This window comes from Humulus lupulus, chromosome 3 (genome assembly GCF_963169125.1).
Source record: "Humulus lupulus chromosome 3, drHumLupu1.1, whole genome shotgun sequence".
In the NCBI taxonomy this organism is placed as follows: domain Eukaryota; kingdom Viridiplantae; phylum Streptophyta; class Magnoliopsida; order Rosales; family Cannabaceae; genus Humulus; species Humulus lupulus.
The window spans coordinates 245,895,404-245,920,507 of record NC_084795.1 but is presented as its reverse complement, the minus strand read 5'-3'; the positions used below and the strand labels follow the sequence as shown (position 1 = coordinate 245,920,507).

At 35.6% G+C, this 25,104-nt stretch overlaps 2 protein-coding genes across 16 annotated transcripts; both read right to left on the bottom strand.

Moving 5' to 3' along the window:
- Positions 1-549: 549 nt before the first annotated feature.
- On the bottom strand, positions 550-1,692 carry LOC133821591 (uncharacterized). 2 transcript variants are annotated; one of them, XM_062253791.1, is made up of 2 exons: positions 1,278-1,692; positions 550-1,112 (listed from the first exon to the last, which is right to left on the bottom strand). In XM_062253791.1, exons 1-2 carry the CDS (start codon positions 1,429-1,431, stop codon positions 949-951), a joined length of 318 nt encoding a protein of 105 aa, XP_062109775.1. In that variant the 5' UTR covers positions 1,432-1,692; the 3' UTR covers positions 550-948. The 2 variants fall into 2 exon arrangements, with proteins under 2 accessions (XP_062109775.1, XP_062109774.1); XM_062253790.1 differs by having other exon boundaries at positions 550-1,160; positions 1,278-1,685.
- Positions 1,693-17,781: 16,089 nt separating this feature from the next.
- On the bottom strand, positions 17,782-23,467 carry LOC133823542 (large ribosomal subunit protein eL15y-like). Of its 14 annotated transcripts, none has more exons than XR_009888406.1 (9): positions 23,265-23,465; positions 21,907-22,050; positions 21,048-21,116; positions 20,183-20,238; positions 19,909-20,068; positions 19,252-19,419; positions 18,693-18,777; positions 18,227-18,464; positions 17,782-18,116 (listed from the first exon to the last, which is right to left on the bottom strand). XR_009888406.1 is itself a non-coding variant. In XM_062256375.1 (2 exons), the coding sequence occupies exon 2, from the start codon at positions 22,885-22,887 to the stop codon at positions 22,273-22,275; it is 615 nt and encodes a 204-aa protein (XP_062112359.1). In that variant the 5' UTR covers positions 22,888-22,902; positions 23,265-23,461; the 3' UTR covers positions 22,077-22,272. The 14 variants fall into 14 exon arrangements, 1 of the variants encoding a protein (XP_062112359.1); XR_009888409.1 differs by having other exon boundaries at positions 21,078-21,116; XR_009888403.1 differs by having other exon boundaries at positions 17,782-18,126; positions 21,048-22,050; positions 23,265-23,467.
- Positions 23,468-25,104: the final 1,637 nt, after the last annotated feature.

The window sequence follows — 25,104 nt, the reverse complement described above, 5'->3', positions numbered from 1 at the left end:
CAAACATAATATTAGAAATTCATATGCAATTATCACATTGACATTCAATCACACATTGCATTTTAAAATAGAGTGTAATTACTACCCTAATAATTACACGACCTAGTAAATACACAATCACTTCCAAACACGCCTATATAAATACTAAATTATGTAATTTCCACAACTTAGAGCATCTCCAAAATGGAGACCTATAAAAGTGATGTATTGTCATTTTTTAGCATATCTTGACAAAATGATACTTTAATAGTGATACAAAATATATACCAAATTTTACACAAAATAGAACAGTGAAATTTGACCGACAATAAATGTCATTTTTTAATATACACTTTTGCCACTAATTAATGTTGTTTAATATTTAAAGCTTTTTAACTACTTACTTATTTGTTTAATAAATTTTTTTATATACTTTCAATAAAAATGAATTGATTTTGTTGAATTTTTAAATTAATTTGTACCAAATGTATTGGACTACAATGGCAACAAATTTAGCCAAATATAGCACAAAATTTACGCCATCCATAGAATATATTAGTAATTCCACAATCACTTTCAAACACTTTCTTAACTATTATTCATTATTGAAAAGGATTATGGAATATTGCACCATCTTTTCATTTCCAAGTAAAATAATTACATATTAATTATAATAGTGACGTTACATTGAATAATGATCCAAAGCCATAATTACATTCCAACTAAACACCACACAACAAACCAAAAAATGACCGTCCTAATTAAAAGTCCTACACTTATACAAATTAAGATTCCATAGAATCAAATTTGAGAATTCCAAAAATTTACAAAATTACATAACAATGAAGTATTCATCCAAGTCCCCTTGATATGAACCTATTTTTTCTTTATCTTAACACCCATACATGGACTTAAGACCTAAAAGAAAAACTTACAGAAAAGCAGGATCAAAAAACATGTTGACCCTTCTTAGCTCTTAAGACCAAGTTTGTAGTCAATGATACCTCTATACAAAACTTGCCTATTTATTGGCATATCAGCCTTAGGATGTTGATGATTATGATGATGAGCTCGCTTCTCCATCTGCTTTTTCCTATACTCCTTGTTGTTTGAGGACGGTTCTACCACATCTTCTGCAAATTTTACCGTTTTATTACTGCTCGTTCTTTTCATAGAAGACCCTACAGTTAATCACCCAAACAAAAAAATATATGCATATCCCATAATTTCGAACCAACAAAAAAAAAATCAATTTGGGTAGAAAAATAAAAAGGGCCATTTTTGATAAATACACATACCAATCTCAAGGCTTCTTTTGCGAAGACCCAATTCAAATTCAATGTCTTTCATGAAGTCAGAAAGGACACGTTTATGGATTTGATGAGCAAGAAGAACAACACTTCCTGTCACTGCAAAAACCGCCATGAACCCTACTCCCATGGAGCTTTCCATCTCTCTCTTTCTCTCTATCTATCTATATATATATATAATCTAATATGATATGTATGTGTGAATTAGTATATATACATGGAATTTCAATTAGGATCAAAGACTATGACCATTGTTTTTTAAGACTTTGAGGAAAGAACATAGAAAAAAGACAGAAAGTACTAGAGATCAAGACGATGACCATTCCCAAGGAAAACAAATGAAAGAGAAATCTTTTTGTTGGGTATATTAATAATGTGAAAAAGAAAAAAGATTAAGCTATGGAAATGGGCGGCATGAACAAGGCATTTATGAATATTGAAGACTACCATTTATGGTTTTTTTTTATGTATATAAATGATTGACCATGAGATTTTTATTTGTTAGTTAAAAAGGAAAAGGAGCTGTCAAAAATTATTTCTTTTTTTGGTTAGAAAATGATGCCTTAACTTAACCTTTATTTATTTAATTTTTACCTGTCATATCCTCTGCCTCAAAATTATTTGGTAAGTAATCTAAAAAAAAAAAAATTATTGTTTTGCAACTTGACTTAAAATATCTTAGGTGTCTTGTCGTAAATTTATAATTGTTTCTTATTATTAGAGAAATAGATTTGTTCGGGGCTAAAATAAAGTCCCATAGATTTTGTTTTGGATCGCAAAATGGCTATAATCCACTATTACTATTTTCTTTTGTAAATATCCACCGTTGATATTAGTACTAAATTTGGTATATATATTTGGGCATTTTTCACTAAAGAATTTGCTATAATAATATCACATATATTATTTACAAAATTATATATAATATATACAATTTTATTAAACATAATTATATAAACACAATCTCACCAATTAAGTCACTTTCCTAATTTATTTTATATATATATAACTTCCCATATTTAATATTACATGAATTTAATTAATAAATCAAATAATAATTATATAATATTCAAATTATTATCTCAATTAAATGAAATAACAGCAATTCATGAAATATTTGAATAACCATCTTTAGAAAAACTATTATAAATTGTCTAAATAAAATTATTTAATATGATAAACTAATACAGTGAAAAAAATAAACATAAAAGTATTTAGTATAAAAGTACACATTGAACAATAAATTAACAAAACGTTTATATAACTATAACATGCTATTCTAATGTATTATTTTATTTTTATTTGAAAGATAAAGATTAAAATAATACTATGTATAATTTTAATCTACCCGTCTAACTAAAATATTTTTGTTTATTTTACAATACCATGATAAAAATAAATGAAAACGGTGTTTAACAATAGCGTTATTGTCTAACATATACGATAATGTTTATGATGACCATGATTTTGGCCAACTGCGAGTAGATGCAAAAACGACACTAACCTTGAATAGAAAGTAAATAACACAAGTAATTTTATAGTGGTTCAGCCCCAATTTGTTGGTAATAGCCTAATCCACTTAGAGTTGTGATATATTTAATCTATACTTAAGATCAAATGAACCTTGGTCAACTGAGTTTCTCAAGTATAAATAGGAAAATACAGTGTTTCCCTCTCTCAACTCTCAGAAAACCTCAAGTAATGGTCTCAAAGTCTAAAAACTAGAGAGCTTTCTTTTTAAATCTCCAAATCTCAGCCCCCCCCCCCCCCCCCCCCCACAATCATGGATCGTACATGAGAAATATCCCTTTGACGGGGTCCTTGGTTATTCCAACCAACTTTAATTAATAAAATATAAATAAATTCAAATTACAACAATAAAGCTATTATTCAGGGATATCTAAGAGATTCCCGCGACAGTTGCGAATGATTCAGATTGAAGCTGTTACTGAGGCTTTACTGAAGAGTCACTAGACGGTAACTTCTCACGTTCTGATTCGTCAACCGACCAAATCCATCCCCGAAGTGACTGGTCGACCAAGAAAACTCACCGGTTGGCTAAATCACACTACTGGTCGGGCATGGCACACCACCGGTCAGCCACGGCACACCACTGGTCGGGCATGGCAAATCACACCATTGGTCAGGCATGGCACACCACTAGTCGAGCATGGCACACTGTTGGTCGGGCATGGCACATCGCTAGTCAGCCATGGAAAATCACCGGTCGAGCATGGCATACCATCGGTCGACTAAACTTATTCCTGACTAGTAATATCACAACTCCTCAGGTCAATTCTCAACCTTTTAACCTCTTTAAATAACACATTTATTGACTATTAATGTGTCATTTATTGATCATGCCCTGCCACTTGTCCATCCGATTGCCACGTCATTGAACAAAATTTTGGGGATAACATTTGCCCCCCAAGTTTATTATATGATTTTCTCATATGATAAACTTTTCTTCTAACTCCTTGTAAGGATCCACAGCAAATTTAATAATTATTGTGTCTTAAAATTCCAAAAATGACCTTCTATATTCTCCCGCCTTTTGAAGTAAACCCACAATTGAACTTTTCAGTCCATGAAAACGGTAGTTATCAGTTTCCCATCTTCCATCGCACTTTCGGGTTCATGGGCTTATATGAACTTTGAAGTTTTCTTGAAATTTTTTGAAACCCTTGAAGTTCCCTTCTTAATCTTATTTGCACAGTCCAAGATTAAGAAAATATGTTTATACATCACGCTATGCTCCATACCCTTTAGCCCATCTTACTTGTTTCTTTTACCATTCCTAACCGATCAGATTCCTTTTGGCCCTCGGAACCCTTGTGCCTCAGAACCCAAATAGCTCCTCGGTACCTAGCTAGCCCCTCGAGTGATTTGCCTCCTCGAGGCCCTTGCCGCTCGAACTCTATTAGCAGAACGGGTCTTCTCGGCTGCCTTGGTTCTTTGAAACCCACCAAGCTGCTCGACCTATGCACCCCAACCACTAGGTTGTCTTGACTTCCTCGGAAATGCTTAACTGGTCGATGCATCCATAGCTGATCGGGCATCACCTTGGCCCTTCAAAACTCCTGCAAGCTGCTCGGATACCTCCTAGCCACTCGAGTAATTTGGTTACTCAGACAGTATTAGCCGCTCGGAACACACGCCTACCTGCTCCTCGGACATGCCCCCATCTCCTCGGACATGCACCCCTGCTCAGACACGCCCCAGCTTCTCAGACAGTCTCCTATCTCCTCGGACACGACCCAGCCGCTCGGACACCACCCCAGCCTCTCAGACACCACTCCAGCCGCTCGAACACCATGCAACTGCCCAGACATCACACAGTTGCTCGGACATCACCCAGCCGCTCGGACACACACCCAACTGCTTGGATACCACCCTAGCCGCTCGGACACCACCCCAGCCGCTCAGACACCACACAGCTTTCAAAACAATTTACTTTTTTTTCTTTGTGAATCGCTCAAAATTGTTATTAATTCCCAAAAAATCTCTTTATCTAGGGTACATTGATTTCTCTTCTCAAAGAAAATTTTTCACTGTGTAGTGAATCTTTTTGCTTTGAACTCATTTTCTATTTGGTTTACTCCAGGGACTCATCACTGTTAGTCATGCTCAATGCCTAACAAACGACTATATGGAGATGGTCAAGATCTTGAATGATCAATTGGTGGAAGCCCAAGCAAAGATTGAAAGTTTGACTAAGTCTGAGAAAGATCTCCAAGAAAAGATTGAACAGGCTGAGAAAACAATTGCCGACTGAGATAGATCGTTGAAGGAGTTGGTTGATGAGAACTGTAATGCCCCAAATTTCCTAATAAGGTTTAGGACCTTGATTAGGAGGCCGAGAGGTCCATAATTGATTTATTATGTTAGTAAATGATTATATGCATGTGTTAGGTGTATTAAATATGCATGTGAACCCATTTTTGAGAAATTTTGTGATTTTCATATTTTGGCCATTTCGGGCATATTTGGCATATATGTGATATGTGTGTGGTGCTTTATTATTATTTGGTTATGCCAGGGTTACTCAACATGAGACAATCCTAGGAAGTAAGCTAGTGGGAAAGTCACAACGGGATTTATATTTGACTCGGAGTGAGTCAAGGGGTATTTAGCACATTACCGGGTTATTGGGTAATGGGAATAAATATTTGATGATAAATTGAGAGTTAGTAAGATCATGGGGAAATTCTGGAGGTTTTGACTATTTTTCCCCCGGGGACGTTTTCGGGACCCCAAGCGTTAGGATTTGTTTTGAGGCTACTTAAGCTTGAAGTAACTTTTTAAGAAATAAAAAGAACGCTCATTAGGTTTTCTCTCCCTTAAAGTTCCATTTTCATCTCCCGATCGCATTTTCGAATGAAACTTGAGTTCTAGGACTCAGATTCAAGCGAGGATCGAGGCATAGCGATCCTAGGGAATATTAGAAGCTTATTAGCCGGAGGATTTAGTTGGGAAACAAATTAATGGAAGGTAATCCAAGTTTTAAGTTCTAAGTTTTTTAAAGTTTTTAAGCTTGAATTGGACTTTGTGTTTTAATGAGTTTTTGGTTGAATTGAAGCTTGGGTTTTGTTGGTTTTTGATCATAGGGATGTTTGGGAACTTTGATTTTTGAGTTTGGAGATGTTTGGATAGGTTTTTGGAAGGTTTTAAAAAGTAAAAATGTCTGGTTCGAGGTTGGGACGCGGCCCTGTTCTAGGGCGTTGCGGCCTAAGCTTGCTGAAGGAGGAGGAGGCTTTGTCAGGGGCGCAGGCCATGACATGGTGCATGGAGGGCCGCGGCCCTTAAGGGGAAAATTGTCCAGAATTGTGTTTTTGTCATGGGAACTTAACTCTAAGGGCCTAGGATCGATCCTACTACCTAGTTGAGTGGGATTCGACGTCCCGGAGGCTTGGGTTGGGTTTGGAAGTATTTATTTACTCATTTTGATGAGGTTTTATATTATGGTTGTGACTAGGTTATCACTAGGGGCTTGGAATCAGGGTCGTGCTTGTGGCTCATTTATTGGTAACATGTGCTTGGACCAAAGGTAAGAAAACTACACCCCGTATATGACATGCATGGTTATTATTGAGGCATGTCGAGTGTTTAAATGTGATGCATGAGAAACATGTGGTTAGGGCATACCGTGAATGTTAAATATGAGATTGATCAGAGCTTGAGTCTTTGTGTTTGTGCATGATCCCAATTATGCTAGCAAGTGTTAAGTAAGCATGATGAATGCCCTATATTTGGATATTTGACATATGATATATGCCCGGTAGCATTGCTTACTTGTGCGTGGCACTGACTTACTAGTCAGAATCAGCAATGGTGTCAGATCCGTCTGTGAAGCTGTGACTTACTAGTCAAGTTCAACAACGGTACTGAGCACTGGTCGTGTGTTACTGACCTAAGAGTCAGAAACAGCATAAGCATCATGAACGCAGAGCCGATAAAAGATTAGATATAATCTACATCGGCATTGAATGACTCATATGGAACAATAATGTTGGACCAACCCTAAGTTCGATGACCATTTGCATTGAATGACTCATATGGAGCATTAATGCTGGACCAACCCTATGTTCGATGAAAATTATAAGCGCTTGTCTAGTCTATGACTAATTACTGAGGGACAGGGCCAAAGGCCTAGGTGACTGTTTTGTCACATAGCTAAGGGAGCGGTACCCATAGTAGTGACTCTATGGTCACTCGGTAGGTTTATGTTGGTGACTATTTCATCAAATACCTACCTTGTTTAAGCTAGTGAAAGGATCATTTATTTGTAAAGCCCAGGTGACCCTATCGTCACATGGCTAAGGGTGCGGTACCCACAATAGTGACTCTATGGTCACTTGATTGGTTTGCATTGGTGACTTGCTTATCAATCATTTATTATGTTTAAGCTAGTGACGTGATCACTTATTTGTAAAGGGAATGGAACCCACCTTAGTGACTCTTACAATTGTCACTCTTCTATTTAGGGCTATAAGCCGAGCATGGTTATCGGAACCACCAGTGTTAAATCACTTATCTTATTAGGATTCACGTGATAGTCATCCATTCAGGAGGGCAGGATTCCTTATTCTGGATACCCATAATTGTCTGAACTATATTTGCATGCGTGATTAAGGCTATTATTGCTAGGCATGCACTTTATGAATTATTGACATGATATTATTGATCATGAGCATATTCGGCTCACAGGTGCTATGTGGTGCAGGTAAAGGCAAAAGAAAACTAGATCATCCTTGAGTTGGAGAGCTTAGGTGACGATGTGTACATATGTGGCTGCTTGACTACCACCGCCGAGGGTTGAAAGAGGAACTAGGGTTGAACCCTGTTTTGCCGCTTAGAATGACTGGTTGTAAATATTTTCTTGTAATAGACCTTAAATTATATTTTTGGGGTCCCAATGTATACAGTAAACATTCTAATCAAACATTATATCTTAACCAAAAATTTTAATCCCTAAACCGCTAATCATACTTAGTTACACGATTATGGCCAAATGACTCGGTTAGCAAGTTTAGCACTGTTTAAAATGTGCACCGTAACGGTCCCTGGAGTTTAGGGCGTTATAAGAACAACAAGTAAGTCCAGGCCAATAAGACATTGACCGATCAACTGAAGAAGAAGACTAAAGATAATGAAGAGCTGAAACAGGAGAAGGAAATTGATCTGGCTCGTTATGAAGAAATCTGCTTCAACTACTTCTATCATATTGGGAAGTTAAACAAGCCTCTCAACCTCGAATTTCTCTCTCAAAAAGCCAAGGCCGAAGAACTCGCCAAATGCAAAGCCAAGGCCGCAGAGGAGGCAGCTCTTCCAGCTGACACTTTGCCTGCCTCTCCTGCTCTATCACTCCGACCAGAGGAGGTCCTAGATATCGATGATGATGTTGACCAACCAGGGACTAGTTTACCCGACCAGTAGACACTCTTAGCCGACTTGAGAGCTTCCTATCCAACAACAGAGTTTCCTACTCGACCAGTGATACATGCTCAGCCAACCAGGAAAGTTGTAGCTGTTCTCCCGACCAGGAAAACTTTGCACCTGACCAGCTAAACTTTGTACCTGGCCAGTAGTTTACTCTTTTTTCTTATACTTTTGTGAAGACAATTGTTGCTTAGCAGCTTTGATATTTTTTTTGTACGACTAAGCTGTTGGCATTTATACTTTACTTTTCTTTGCTAACTTGAAACATTCTAAGTCATTTTAGACTTAAAATATTATAAGTTTATTGTGAATAGTAAAGTCACTCTGGTGTATGCCTTATATTTTCGCATGAGTACTTAGTTTTCTAACTTAGAAATTCTAGACATTTCATAAGTCCCTACTAAGTATACTTTCTCACACTCTTATTGCTCTAACATTTTATGAGCATAATGTTTATTGTCACACAAATATTTTCTTCTAACTTGAAATTTAAAAAAATTCCAAATTACTTAAGCTTTGTCAAAAAAATTTACAAGTCAGTCTAAAAACATATATCTTAACTCATGCTCTTATATCCTGTGTTAAATTATATACCAGTATACCCCATGTGCCCCTCAAGTGATCGAGGGTTGAAAGATCCTTGGTCACTTGCTACTTGACTGAATCTGTTCGAGCAGTTAATTACTCGTGAAACACATAAAATACATGGAAAATATTCGAGCAATTGAACACTGCTTGAACATACCGAGCAGTTAAACATTGTTCGATTTTACTGACCAGTTGAACACTGTTCAAAAAATTAACACACATACATATGTGCAGCAAGAATCGACCACGCTGCGCGTAGTCTCTTTTATTACACGTAAATTAAAAAAGGACAAAACGTGTCTAATAACGAGTCTTAAACAACAAAAATTGTTCATAAAATAAATGATTGGTTAGCAAATAACCTGCTCATAAACCAAACTTAAATAACAAGTTAAACAACTTGAAATTAAGCTACCACTCTGAAAGCGGTATTTAGAGATAATATATCCATAGACGCTCGCCATTCCAGTGGTTCCTGATTAAGCTCCGTTCACCAAATTTGATCCTAGCCCTACCGCTCATGTCAAAGTGTCTGGGCATACCTCTCCCTTGCTTTGTTACTATCCTCAGCCAAGTGTGGACCTCCACATTTAGTGTCTAAGGTAAATTCCATAGGCCCAGGTTGCAAGGGTGGAGATCTCTGTCGTTTGAACCCAGGATTGTTGCTGCCTCCTTCTCCTTGGGCTGTCTCCGCCCGGTACTTTTTCAACTTGCCCGACTGGAGAAGAAATTCTATCTCGTCCTTGAGGTGATTGCATTCATTTGTGTCGTGACCATAATCTCCATAGAAACGACAAAACTTATTCATGTCTCTCTTACTCATCTCTTTCCTGATGGGTGGAGGTTTCTTGTAGGGAACCTCTTCATGACTAGCAAGATATATTTCTGCCCGACTGGTCGAGAGAGTGGTGTAATTAGTGAACTGAGGCTCATACTTGGTTGGCTTTTCGATTGAACTCAACTTAGCCTTCTTTTCTTCATGGCGGCCAGACTCGTTATTCCCACGTTTATTTCCACCATTCTTAGGAGGGCCAGTTGATCCACCTGGATTGTTTATTCCTTTCTCCTCTTTCTCGATCACGTCATCCAATTTCATATACTTGTCCGCTCAATCAAGAAATTATTGAAGTGTTGAAATTGGATTTTGATGTATACTATCCCACAAAGGGATTTGATAGGTTATTCCAGAGGATATGGCAACCATCTTCCCCTCGTCTCCTACAGCAGTTGCTTTATTGGCTTCTCTCATGAGTCTATGTATATAATTATTTAGAGACTCATCCTTTCCTTGTTTGATATCTGCCAAGTGGTTGGCATAAACTAGTGGAGTCCGAGCAGCGCTGAATTGTCTACAAAACTCTTTCCTGAAAGTTTCCCAAGAGGTGATAGAATTCGGCTTGAATTTCCAATACCATTCCTGGGCAGTATCAGATAATGTAGTCAGGAAAACTCTACAACGATAATCATCACTTACCCTGAGCAGCTCCATTTGGTCCTCAAATTTCCCGACATGTCTAATGGGATCTACCTTTCCTGTATATACTAGCAGCACATGTGCTTTATATTTTGCAAGTGGCTGGGCTGATCTGATCTGGGCACAAAATAGACTGCCACTCCTGTGGTCTACCGCATCCATACCGGAAGGTCATTTTGACAAACCTTTCACTACAGCCATTAGCGCGTCAAGCTGTGCTTGGATGGCTCGGGCAACAGACGGGGTCCCAAGGTCTTGATCGCCTAGTTGGGCATTTCTATCTGGTGCACTGTCGTCGAGTATTTCTACTTGACTGCTAGGGTGGTTTGGATCTTGCCCTTCGACCGGGATAGTCCTACTCTTGTCGCTGATAACATCCCTTAGATCCTTCCGGGAAGTGCGTCCTCCTAACCGATTAAACACTGTACTCTTAGACTTTTCAGAAGGCTTATTGTGTGGGACTTGCTCTCTCCCACTACGCTGCTGGGCGGGATGTAGTGGAGGCTTTTCGGTACGTCCCGGGAAGTTTTTTCCTCCATGTGGGTCGTTGCCCTCTTTATCTTTTGAATGATCGGTGTGATGACTATCAGCTTCATAACGACCATATCCATCTTTAAACTGTGAAGTTTTCGGTACGTCCTGGGTGGAGTCTTCTTACCATCTGATTGGTGACTCCCTGATCTAGAAGTTTCTGATCGGTGGCTCCTGAAAGGGGTCCTAGAGTTCTCCCTTTGTGTCGAGGTAGTTCCGGAGCGGATCCCATCATCCTCTCGACCAGGGGTAATACTCCTACTTCTGTCTGGCCCCCGAGAATTGGTTCTGCCAGCGGTTCCCTGATCAACATTATTATTCCTTGCTCCCTGGGTGGCTGCTCCTCGTGCTGCGGTTTGGGCATTGGCCTGGGTCAACTGAGTGGCCGCTTCTAGAGCAAGTGCAGCCTCACGATGTCGTCGTTTGGCCTCCTCCTACCGCCGCATGATCTCTTCACTTCTGGCACCCATCTCCTATTTTTTCTGCTCTAATGCAGCCTTTTGCCTGGCCATTTCCTTAGCGAAATACTCCTACCGAGCATTGAATTGCATCATCTCCTCTTGGAAAGTGCCTATTGCTTCCTGGAGTTGTTCGACTTCTAGAGTTGTCTCCTCGAGAAAGACCCTGGGCTCAGTCTTAGGGTTCTGAGGTCCAGGACCTTCTGATCTAGCAGGCTCTTTTGATGTACCTGGCTTGTTGGATGCCATACTGGTATTCTTGGGCACCATATTGGTAGGATAACAGTGTATTTCTTCTATTCAGGCTCTCAACGAAAGCACCAAAAATGTTGACCATGATTTTGGCCAACTGCGAGTAGATGCAAAAACGACAATAACCTTGAATAGAAAGTAAATAACACAAGTAATTTTTATAGTGGTTCAGCCCCAATTTGTTGGTAATAGCCTAATCCACTTAGAGTTGTGATATATTTAACCTATACTTAAGATCAGATGAACCTTGGTCAACTGAGTTTCTCAAGTATAAGTAGGAAAATACAGTGTTTCTCTCTCTGAACTCTTAGAAAACCCCAAGTAATGGCCCAAAGTCTCAAAACTAGAGAGCTTTCTTTTTAAATCTCCAGATCTCAGCCCCCCCCCCCCCCCCCCCCCAAAAAAAATGATGCCATGAACCTCTAATTTATAGGCTCATGGATCGTACATGAGAAATATCCCTATGACGGGGTCCTTGGTTATTCCAACCAACTTTAATTAATAAAAAATAAATAAATTCAAATTACAAAAATATAGCTATTATTCTGGGATATCTGAGAGATTCCCGCGGCAGTTGCGAATGATTCGGGTTGAAGCTGTTACTGAGGCTTTACTGAAGAGTCACTAGACGGTAACTTCTCACATTCTGATCCATCAATCAATCAAATCCATCCCCGAAGTGACTGGTCGGCCAAGACAACTCACCGGTTGGCCAAATCACACCACCAGTCGGGCATGGCACACCACTGGTCGGGCATGGCACACCGCTGGTCGAGCATGGCACACCACCAATCGGGCATGACAAATCACACCACTGGTTGGGCATGGCACACCACCGATCGGGCATGCCAAATCACACCACTGGTCAGGAATGGCACACCACCAGTCGGGCATGGCACACCGCTGGTTGGGCATGGAAAATCACTGGTCGGGCATGGCATACCACCAGTCGGCTAAATTTATTCCTGACCAATAATATCACAACTCCTCATGTCAATTCTCAACTCTTTAAATAATACATTTATTGACTATTAATGTGTCATTTATTGACCATGCCCTGCCATTTTTCCATTCGATTTCCACGTCATTGAACGAAATTTCAGGGATAAAAATAAAAATAAATGACAACTGTGTACATTTGTATGAAATTTTGTAAATAAAAATTAAATTAAATTTTGGGCATGGCATACCACCGATCGGGCATGATACTATACCATGATAAAAATAAATGAAAACGGTGTTTAACAATAGCGTTATTGTCTAACATATACGATACTGTTTATTTTATTAAAACATAATACACAAATATGACAACTGTGTACATTTACCACATCTACCAATTTAAAGCAAAAAATAACAATTAAAAAATAAACAAATTTGTTTAAAGTACAATATATTCATTCAACATTGACAAAATAAACAATGTTTTCCAAAAACTAAACATAAATATAGTTGTATATTCATAGCAAGAAATATTCATCAAAATAAATATAAACATAACTTTATATTCATAAAAAGGAAAAAAAATTAACATACAAAACAATCCAAAAAATTAAAAATGACATCATGAGCATAAACATAAAAGTAAACAAAATTGCTACTAATAATAACCAATATATTAAATTTAAAATAAAAATATACTATTAAGTTTATAAAAATAAACAAACAACCACATTAAAGAGTATCGTCGGCGAGTCTCCTTGGGTTTAGACTTAACCTCCATCTCTTCTTCCTTCTCCGACGAGTCTATGGAAAAAATATCACCGGCGCTCCTCGTTGAGACCATTGGTTTGGAAGATGAAGAATAGAAATGGGTTTGAGTGTATGAGTTTTCGTTTGGGATTGGAGAGAAGAAGAGGTTTGGGGTTTTGATTTTGAATTTGGGAAAATGTGCATTGTTTGGGGAATTTTTTTTTGAAATAAACTAAAAAGAGAAAATATTTTAAAATGGTAAGTCTTAAATACAACCCTAATATCACGCTTCTCAATTAATTAGGTAATATTTGTATAAGAAATAATAAAGACAATTTTAGTAAATAAAATGAAAAATTTGTTAAGATTTGTATATATAAATGAAAATATATTAATTGGTATTAATGTAGTAATTAAAAATAATATTGTAATGAATTGTGTAAAAACCCCTATATATTTTGTAAAAAAAAGGTATGTAACCATTTGGTACCCTGTGTTTTTGCAAAGTATCATCTTGGTACTCTGTATTTACAAATAATGCTAATTTGATACCCTACATTTTGAAATCGTACATATTTGATACCCTGCATTTTAAAATCGTACATATTTGGTACCCTAAACTCAAATTTAAATAATAAAATTTTACCAATTTAATCAAATTACTTTCAATCATACGAGCTACAAATTATATATAATTGCTGACAGTTTGGTCATATTGGCAAAATTTTATCAATTAGGATACCAAATATCTATGTTTTCAAAATACGGGGTACCATATAAACATTATTGAAAATAGAGGGTACCAGAATGATACTTTGCAAAAACAAAGGGTAATCATAACAAGAGTTCATCCTTATTTTTCATCCTGACAAATGACCCTTTTTAAGAGTGTCCTGGCAACCATAACATATGTTCATCCTTAGATAAATCTAACTTAGCTAAGGAATGAGCGACGCTATTAGCGACTCTAGAACAATATTTGAGTTAATGATATAATATGTAATCATAACATTGTTAGAAAACAAAAATAAAATTAAATAATCGAGTTTTCACATATATAAATGAAAAGGAAAACAGCAAAGACATAAACTATTTTTTTTTCTGTTTTTGAGTGACTTTTTTATCTTATTTATTATTAATTGGTTATATATGGATGGAGGTAGAGTAGCCAGGGATTAGCTGTTTGGCACGTCTGAAAAAATCGTTCCAACTACCTTGAAGTTGATGACGTGGGTTCTTCAGTAGTAGGCGGAGGAGTGGCCATCTTTCAAATACTCCTTTACGGCGTTTACCTCACAAAATGCACTTTTTTTTCTTGAGCTTTATTCTCACAACAATTCATTGTGGCTATTCCGATACAATAATAATTATCACAATTATTTTTAATCTATTTAAAACGTGTGTCATTATAAAAAAAATTATATGAATAAAAACCTGGTTTTAGAAGTTTAGATTAAAATTTGAGTAATAATTTTTGAGTTATTTATGGTTAATATACTTTAAAGTTGGGTTTTTTTTTTGGAAGTTACTTGGCTTCGTTAAAACCATCAAGAGAAAAATTCATTAGGAAAAATCTCAAAAGGGAAAAAGAGTGTCAAGGGCATATCATTGATAAAGGTTATCAGCCTGAATACAAGACTCAATACAATAAGGGTGTCCTAGCAACCATAACATATGTTCATCCTTAGATAAAACTAACTTAGCTAAGGAATGAGCGACACTATTAGCGATTCTAGGATAATATTTGAATGATACAACAATAAACTCATTACAAATGTGATAATGGAACCAAGGTAAGATCGATCAGTGATTTTATTGTTGACTGCATGAATCACTTGAAGACAATCTGATTCCATTATTCTTTGTAAGAAACCCAATCTTTTACATAGATTGAGGCTCTTCAACATACCCAAAGCTTCGACAATAATAGGGGAGAAGATAGCCAAGCAAGGCCATATGGCTAAGGCAATGGAATTAAATTGGTGGTCCCTAAGAATCATGCCCAAACCAACTAGGTTGATACGAGGAGAGATGACAGCATCAGTATTTACCTTTAGAAGGTGAGATGGAGGAGCCATCCACCGCTATATCTCTCTGCTTGAGGATGCTTGATTGGGGAGGCCATGTGTTGACCCTCAAATTTGTTAACGACACGGAGTCAGATAAAAAATATAAAATGAGATGAAAAACAATAAGAAATTCAAATGGAAAAGTAACCGACACAAACGATTTATAGTGGTTCGGCCCCAATTGGATGGTAATGACCTATCACTACTACAAAATTGACATGGGACGATGGTTTTAAACTGTCGTATGGACTCTCATACGTCGGTTCTAATACTGTCGTCCCATGCAATGTCATGCCATGTAAATCATGTAACGACGGTTTAAATAAAAGTGTCATCTCTTGTCGTACATGAGACGATGATTCCTATACAAATGTTGTCTCTTGTGGTACATGAGACGACAGTTTCTATGCAAGCGTCATCCATTGCAGTAAATGAAACGACAGTTCCTACTTAAGCGTCATCCACCTACGGTACATGAGATGACAATTTATATGTAAGCATCGTCCCCTGCAATACATAAGACGATAGCTTTACTGAGACCGACGTCCCATGTAGAAAAATAGAACTTTTTCATTTCTCTATTTTTAACCATTATATTCATTCATAATTTCCTGTGTAATTACAACATAGATCAGACAGAATCAATAGGCAGACAAAATCAATAGAACTCAGTATGTTCCATATCTAAAAATTACAAGATCAAAATATACAGTTGGAATAACTATGTAAGTGTTAACTTAAAACTACAATTAGTATATATTTTAATTCTGATTTCAAAAGTTACTCTAGTTATGACTCATCCGCTCAAGAAGCTTGGTTGCCCACTCATTTCGAGTTTCATTAATTTCGCCAAGTGTAATATGTATTCTTCCCACCACACAACAAAACACAAAATAAAAAAACTAAGTGAGAAGTTAAATTCAATAGAATTGTTGTTCAATAATAATAAATATACTTACATTACTAATTAGCCATCGTATGGGTGTCTCTTTCGAGCAATAGTCATTCATCATCCTTATGATATTAAAGTCGCATTCTACTGATGATGTTTGACGAGGGCAATTGACTATTTTCCACTTGTAATTTTTTCATTCCTTCCTGTCTTTTGCTTAATGTGTGAAAATACACTATATATACATCAATATGAAGAGCATATTAATTTTTTATTTCCATATCAAATAACCATATTATATTTTAAAATGAGTTTCAAATGTATTACCTATTCATAAGGTTCTTCAAATCATTTGAAGAAGATTTTCTAAGTGGACCAAGATAGTAACATGCATGGTCATCTGGATCAATGATCACTAACATCCAGTGATGTTTGCATTTAAAAAAAAGTTATTAAAATAAACATTAGAAGGTACAAGTAAAATTAATATTAAATGAAAATTTTACTTACAAGAAATGGTATGGCATTAACAAAGTTTGACCCATATACGCTCTAAGATAATTTAAGCCCGATTATCCAAATTTGTCCCAATTCTCGATGACCACGATGGCTCAATGAAACCAAAAAAGTGTGATATCTCTCTATCGCACAACTCGGAATATATTATACTACATATATGAAAGTTAATGATATTATATTTATACTTAAAAAGAAACTAAAATATATAATGTTTATAGGATTTCATTTGTTCCAATCTCAATTAGTTAGTCCTATTTTCTTTGCTCAAGCATCAATCCCAAAATATAACTTTCAATTGAATAACGAAACCTATAGTATAGTCATTTCATGAACAAGAAAATGAGTAACTTTATTATTTTAGACTTAACGGCCACTTGAGGCTAGCTCAAAGCAGTCTTGGGTGGATGGATGAATATGTGTTTGTGAACAGTAAGGAGTTCAAGTCTCCATAAATATATATATAGAGAAATTTATATTTTAGACTAGGTTCGTTGATTCAGTTAGGAGCATTGTCTTCATTTAAACAGAAAGAATACTCAGGGAACATGCGCATTTACACAGACAAAATCAACGTCACACACCAAAAATAAATGTACATAATTTTTTATTTTTTTGGAAAAGAAACTTCTTTGTATTGATGGGAAAAATACAAAGCTGAGAGATCAGGGAAAGATTTCAAGAAGCTAAACTACAGCTCAAAGCAGAAAACAAACCTATGCATAATTGTAACTTAACACTTTAATGCATGTAAATAACTAGATGAGAATTTGTTGTATTAATAAATCAGATTAATAAAAGGGAATTACGTTAAGTTTTAATTCTAAAAAAAAAAGATGAATATCATTTTCTTTTTCACGGAACTTCTCAAAATTCATAAAAGTACAAGACATCATTGCAGCAAAATACCAAAACATTCTTGAGCCTTCACAAAAAAAAAGTATATATTCCAAGAAAGGGTGGAGTTGTTGATCCAGTATGTCTCTTATCTCAGTGGATCCACTGAGTGGAAATTAGATTCCAACTCAAATGGAACTAATAATAGAATATAATCATGTTAATTATCACTCAGAAAATCCTATGCAACTCAATTTACATACTTTAATATCAAATATGTAAGTGCTAGCAGAAAAGCCAGCCAAGTTTAATATCAACAACAAGAGGAGGGAGGGAGTAGTTCAACAGACCAATTCCAACTATAACTGGGAAACCTTTATTCTCCAACAAAGCCTGAATTATCAACATAAGAGTTATATAAATAATTCTATTCAAGTTCTCACTGTCATAATTTCAAAATGATTAAGAGACTTCTAACTTATCTTCCAGTCCATTCTTGTATTGCTTGCACAAAAAAGCAATCCTCTATCCAAGTCATATGAATCGGGCATTGGAGCAAGTTTCATGGTGTCCCTGAAACTGGAAGGATCTATGGTTGCTTCATGAGAGAATTTTAAACATGACGATGGCAACATACCCAGAAAAAATAAATTGGCAAGCAGGATAGTCTCTTAGTCAATGAAACATACCGGTGGTTGAGCTATCTGCAGGAGGGTCTGAAGAAATGAAATGCCATGTTGCCACTACAGGTTCCATTTTTTATTTTTTTGGAGATCGAGTCCATGGCTGAGATAGATCCTCAAGCTTATTAACAAGATTCGGAGTAACCCGGATTGGCCTTGGTGTAATTATCGTTTTGTCTTGATTGCTGGCCAGTGGCCAGAGATGTATTAGGCAAAAGTGGAGGTGTATTAAGACGAGGTACACCTGTACAGGCCAACAACACAATCATCGTTACTCTTAACTCATACATGTATATTTTATTTTATATTTTTCTAAATTACCTTCAAACAAATGCCAAGAGAGAGAAGAGTGAACCACACAAACTAATAAAAAAAGGCTCCAAGGAAACCACATAAAAGCTTTTCAATAATTTTAAATTTCACAAGTAAAATAAACATTAATAAATTAGAAAAACATTGTCTCGTTTACAACCTTTTCTATCCATACTCATTTTAAGATATGATTTAGTGAGCCACGGTCCACTAACGCCCATCTTTGATGCTTCATTTCCAACTGTCTACAAAAAATAAGATTAATCAAGGTGATAATAAGTTTAAAATACAACTACATATAAAGTCATGTTGAAAAGGATTGATAAAGGTAATGTGTTCCCTTCTAGTAACTTGGTTGATCCCAAAGTAAATAGATTTCATTTGTGTTTACCAAAAAGGTTGTCCACCAATCCTCCCCTATACCCAAAATGTACTTCATATGTAATAGAAAGAACTTCAAAACACAGGACACTAATGCAGTATATCCTAATAAAAGAATATATAAGGACATCAGCATAGTATCAACAGTAAACCTCTACAAAGTAATAATATAGGCACACAATTCATAATGACTTTATTTACATCCCAAGGGGACAGCCAAGTCATTCTTCATCAAATGGTTGGTCTTGTGTTCAAACCATGGCTATCACCCTTAATAAACTTCTCCAAAAGAATGTTAAAAAAGGAACACATTTTAGTAAAGAATACTAAGTTCATACTTTTCGATTTGTACCCCTCAGCACCATGAATGTCTCACCAAGAGTATCAATTGTTTCAAGTGAAATGGATACATTGTCATTATTCACTGATGTAGATGCTCATTTATAACTGACAACTACATTGTACCCCAAAGCAAGCAGCCCACCTAAAGTCATCCTTCCAACCTGCTTTTGATATTTAAAAGGATAATCGGAAAGCAAAGAATATAAAGTAGTTATGTATTAAATAATGTACACATAAAATGACCCAAGCACAAGAGCTTTCACATGAGTTTTAAGCAGGAATTATCTTCAAGTGCAAAACAAAACCAAAAGTAAAAGGAAGGACCACATGCTTCATAATAATAGGGGTGCACAAAATAATCATCTCTTTTTAAAACAATTAATGAAGGCTCTGCTGCTGGGATTTGGCTCTAATCCAGAAACACAAACAAAAATTTATCAAATCTAGTCAAATTACTAAGGTCTTTTTGTTGCATGGATATAGCAAGGATAAAGGAATTTCCAACTCAGAAAGCAATATATAACAGGAAATGTAAGGCCTGACAAGCTTGGGTCTTTTTACTATTCACATGCTTGAAAATCATGGCTTATTGAAATAATTTCGCCTATCAATGTGAAAATTTTGTTAGTAATCACTAAGAAGATATGCCTTACCTCAAACTCAACTTTTGGCCTGATGATGCAATTCTTGTCAACAATCCTTTGATCACCAAGAGATAGATAATATCTAATACCAGATTGACACACTTTTATCCAATCATTTGTCAGTGCTTCTTCACTGGCTGAAGGAGGTCTAAGGTACATCTCAATAAAACTGATAACAAAAAAGAAAAAAAAATTAAATCAAAAGGTAATTACAGTTTCTTTCTTTCAATATCGTTGAAAAAACTAATCAGGGCTAGGAAAGTAAACAGCCTGCAACACTCACTTATCTGTTTCTACTTCATATTCTTGAAGAAAATATGCAGATTGTCCACCTCGAGACTGTATCAAAAGCGTAAAAATAATAATAATATTAAAAAATTAAATTAATCAGGAATGATACACACACATGCCTATTTAGAAATAATAATACTACCCCACAAAAAATATACTAATAATAATAAAATCGTCAACTATAAAAATTGATAATTAAAAGAAGAAAAAATGAGTACAAATCAGAAAAGAAATTTAACATAAGAAGTTGTTTAGGCAGGCTTAATGATGTAAGAAAGAGGGAAGCATGCACATAAACACAACCATGCAATCCTAGTATCGTAGTATATCTCTCCACAAATATAACACATCTACATTATTAAAGATTATAGCCATAGTTTCTTGGCCAATTAGATATATTAATCACAGTATAATGTCTTCATAGATAGTGAGGGATTTCCTGACATATGCCTTATTCTCCTCTTCTTCCTTTCAACAAGTCATTTATACATGCCTCAATAAAGCAAAAGTTGTATTACTTTTAAGATAAAACTCACATAACCTTATGTCCAAGAGAACAATGCACATTTCCTGTCTCCAAACTACTTGAAATTACAAAGCGACAAGAACAACATAAATAAGGAAAGTCCAAGTTCTATGCATATAAAAAAAGTCCAGAATCCATTGAAAATGGCCTAACAGAACGATTGGATTATTTTATAGGAAAAAAATCAAATTTAAGTACAATACATAAGTCTTGTCTCTAAACTACATGGAATATACAACCATAAGAATAACATAAATGAGGATGGTCCAAGTTCTATGTATATAAATAAGCCCAACATCAATTGAAACTATCCTAACAGAAAAGTACATACCTCAGTTTTGCATTTTAGTTTATAGATTACCTCTCAAAATGATGAAACAAAGCTGTTGTTAATTCTAATCTGCAACAAAAAAGAAGAAAAAAAAACACACTCAACTGTGGTACAGACGGAAGAAAATTGGACCAGGGAGATAACATGATACATAAAATGGTAAGGGCAATAGAAAAGAGGAGACAACATCTGTGGCCCCACCCCAGCTTTACTAAAGTCAAGAAAAAGAGCAGAAAAACATTAACCTGTGCATATAAGGAAAATCAGACATCTCGTTTGATTTTATTACGTCTTTTAATCTATCCATATATATTTTAAGATACATGATACCTGTGCATGACTGGAGTTTGAGAACGCTATTCGATTGGGACATGGGCATTTCATAGGCTATACATCATTTTTTTCACAACATATCATCTTTAGAGATGCAAATTAAATTATGCAAAAGTTTGTAGTAGGTTGGGGTTTTTTTCTTCTCCATGTCCTCTTCTCATTGGACACACCATATAATAATTGATGGTGTCATTTTTAATGCCATTAATTTTCAAGAAATCAAGAGTATGCTTTATTGATTAAAATTCTTACCTTTTACAACCAATTTTTTGGCTGTAAAACTTGGATTATGAAGCTACTTTAAAACATGTTAAAAGCATGATCAACTTCCAATATTTGGCTTTTGTAATTTGACTAGAGATCCTTTTCCCCCCCCTAAAAACTTCAACATGTTTTGACTAAGTTTTGCAATTTGCTAATTAAGCTAGATTATTGTCTCAGATGATGAACCAAACGTTTCTTCAAGATATGAGTTTAGGAGCCTTATCTCTTGGCGGGGCGATGGGAAATACTTTGCCACACTTACTAATGAGTCAGATTCTACTTCTTTGCATAAGAGGATGAAAGTTTGGGAGCGAGATTCAGGGGTACTGCATGCTGCTTCAGAACCAAAGCTGTTTATGGGAACTGTGTTGGATTGAATGCCCAGCGGAGCAAAAATTGCATCTGTCTATGGCAAAAAAGCAGAAAATGAATGTCCTTCAATTGTGTTTTATGAGAAGAATGGGTTAGAAAGAAGCACGTTTAGCATTAGTGAGGAAGTAAATTCAACAATAGGAATGCTTAAGTGGAATTGTAACTCAGATCTTCTTGCAGCTTTAGTCAGATGTGAAAATTATGAGTGTATCAAGGTCTGGTTTTTCAGTAACAATCATTGGTATTACGACCAATATCAACGGTAACGCAGAAGAGAGACAGTGTTGGTTTTCTTCCATGCTGCCCTGCGGGAAGGTCGATTCTTGTGGTTCCTGTGTCCCTTTCCACGCAGACCTCTGAACTTCTTGCCTGCAGAGGTAAGACTACGAAGCTCTCTGTGCTTGTGAACAGGACTGCAGAGCCAGTTGATTCTTGGGTCATTACGGACTGCGTTGTGGGTAACATCCACCAATATCACCTCAAAGTACTTGTAAGTCGAATCCTCGTTGATCCAGTAGGAATTGAGAACCCTGAGACCTCCCAACTTGCATCCGGCACGTTCCTCAGCAACAGACCTCTTGCTTCTCTGAAACTTCAATTGAGTAACTCCCTGGTTTGTGGGCTTACCATAAACAATACCCTTGGGGACTGTCCTCTTTCTTCCACCACGCCTCACGCGTACACGGTAAACAACGTATCCCTGCTTGGCCTTGTAACCCAAACGACGAGCCTTGTCTGGGCGTGCTGGCCTAGTGACTCGGACGATGGAAGGATGTTGGCAGTATTCCCAACACCTTACCCTCTGCATGAACCTCATCACATCGGATTGTTTCTTCCTCCATAGCTTTGAAACGTACTTGTAAGCCCCCATTGAATCAGAAATGAGCTACGCACGAAGTAGGCTGAGGTTTTCGCTTCACTGAGATTTACTCATGACCATAATGACTAAAATTCCAAATTATATATGTACGTGATTGACTTTCAAATGTCCCAAATATTCCTTTCATTAAATGTATAAGGCCTAAACTTAATGATAAGCTTCTTAATAACATGAGGTACAATATACTTTCAGTGATCCAATCAAAACAAAGATCGAGAACTACAAGATGCCTCTTAATAAGTAGATCAATATGAGGTATGGACAATGTTAAACTTGTGTTTCTATGAACATACAACACAAAAGTACACAAAGGTACAAAATCCCTTTTCAAACTATCAAATAAATGGAAAAATTTGAAGGAGAAATACCTTGGTGCCTCTGAAGATGGAGGATACAAACGCTGCCGTTGTCCTCTATGCTTGGTGCCGCCAGAAATGACGCAGTCGGCGCCGAAAATAGTTCACGTTGCCGGAGATGGAGCAGGTGCCGAGAGAACTTGTGTGGCTGGTTGTGCGGCTCCTCTTTGCACCAGAAATGTAAGGGTTGGTCACAATTATTGGGGAAATTTTTAAACCTAGAAATATTAAGAAAGTCATTCTTTAAAAAAAAAAATAAAGAAGATACAAAATAATCTGTTATTTAAAAAATAGTTTTTATTAGTTTTAAAATAAAAAAATAAAATTAATACTATAAATTTTAAAAAGTATCAATTGTGTTTGGTAAGAACATGTTTTTGAATTTTTTGAACTCAAAAATAGAAATATTATTTTTATTTTTGTTTTTTTATTTTTAAATAATAAAAATATATTTGGTAACTATTTTTGTTTATTGTTTTTAAAAACAAAAAATAATAAATATGTTTGATAACTTTTATTTTTATTTTTTGTTTAATAATATAAAATGCAGAGTGATTTGAAGAAGAGAAAAAAAAAAGAAACAAAAAGTCGAAACAGCTTAAAAAAAATTTAAAAGTGAAAAAAATTTATTTTCAAAATTTAATAAATTTTAATGAAAAAAATTTTAAATAATAAATAAAAATAAAGTTACTAACACTGTTTATATTTAATTGTCAAATTTTTAATTAATTAAATAAAAAAACTATTTTTTAAGTGTTATCAAACAGCACCATCATTAATGAATTTTTAATAAAAGAAATCTTCTATGAAATATATAATAAGTAATTCAATTAGCAATTAATATTACAAAATAGTATTAAAAATTTAAACAATTATTTGAATAACTCATTTAAAAACAAAACGTATTCTTTAACTAGTAGCTATTGTGTGTTGCAAATTATTAATTAATATATTTACATAAAATATATTAAAAAATACAAATTAAATTAGTACTTGATTATTAGAAAATTTGTATTTCATTAGACAACAGTTTAAGAAGAAATGTTGTCTCATGTTAAAAATATGCATGTTACAACAATCTCATTAAAACTATCATTTCATGTGAGTTTTAATTTGCATGGCACAACAGTTTGTGAGCGACTGTTATGTCATGTATATTTTTAACATGATATGATAGTTCTACTACAAACATCATCACATGGATGTCGTCTAAGTATAATTTTGTAGTAGTGTATGTCCACTTAGTGTTCTTATTGATGTAGAGTCTCAATACTGTGATCAATGAACTAGGGTTCACGAGTTTCACAAGCCTTGGGAGAATTACAACTTCGGTGAATAATCACACTATAATTTTCTCTCAGGATTCAAAGATCCAAAAGTCCCCTCCTTTGAGCCCTTTGATTCTTATTTATAGGCTCAAGAAGAGTACATGGGCCAATGGGCCCTAATTACAATTAAGACATGTGTATCTAGGTAATAAAAGAAATTGTAATTAATGCGTAATTACAAGATTGCATATCAAAACAAAATAAATGAAAGTCTACAACCAGGCTGGTCGATTGGAAGCGTGATGAATGATAAACCAATAATCTTCTATTTGATGGCCGAGCATAATACACTCACTAAAAGCCATCATGTGCCTGCCACGTGTGAACCAATCCTGCCACGTCATTAGGGGTCGTTTTTGGGTAAACATTTGCCTCCCAAGTTTATTTTATTGCGACCAGTATAAAATAAACTTAGACAATAGACCTTTCATATGCCTTGTCAAATCTATCAGAGTCATCCATGCCTTCTCGAAAAAGGCAACCAATCATTTCTTTGTAGTTTCCCAAAAAGTGGTTTGACGGCT

What these genes read in the sequence shown, in the direction of transcription:
- LOC133821591 (XM_062253790.1), bottom strand. Translation starts at nt 1,431, where the DNA reads ATGGAAAGCTCCATGGGAGTAGGGTTCATGGCGGTTTTTGCAGTGACA. An exon ending in CAAAAGAAGCCTTGAGATTG is followed by an intron (nt 1,161 to 1,277) that starts GTATGTGTATTT and finishes GATTAACTGTAG; the next exon opens with GGTCTTCTATGAAAAGAACG.
- LOC133823542 (XM_062256375.1), bottom strand. Translation starts at nt 22,887, where the DNA reads ATGGGGGCTTACAAGTACGTTTCAAAGCTATGGAGGAAGAAACAATCC.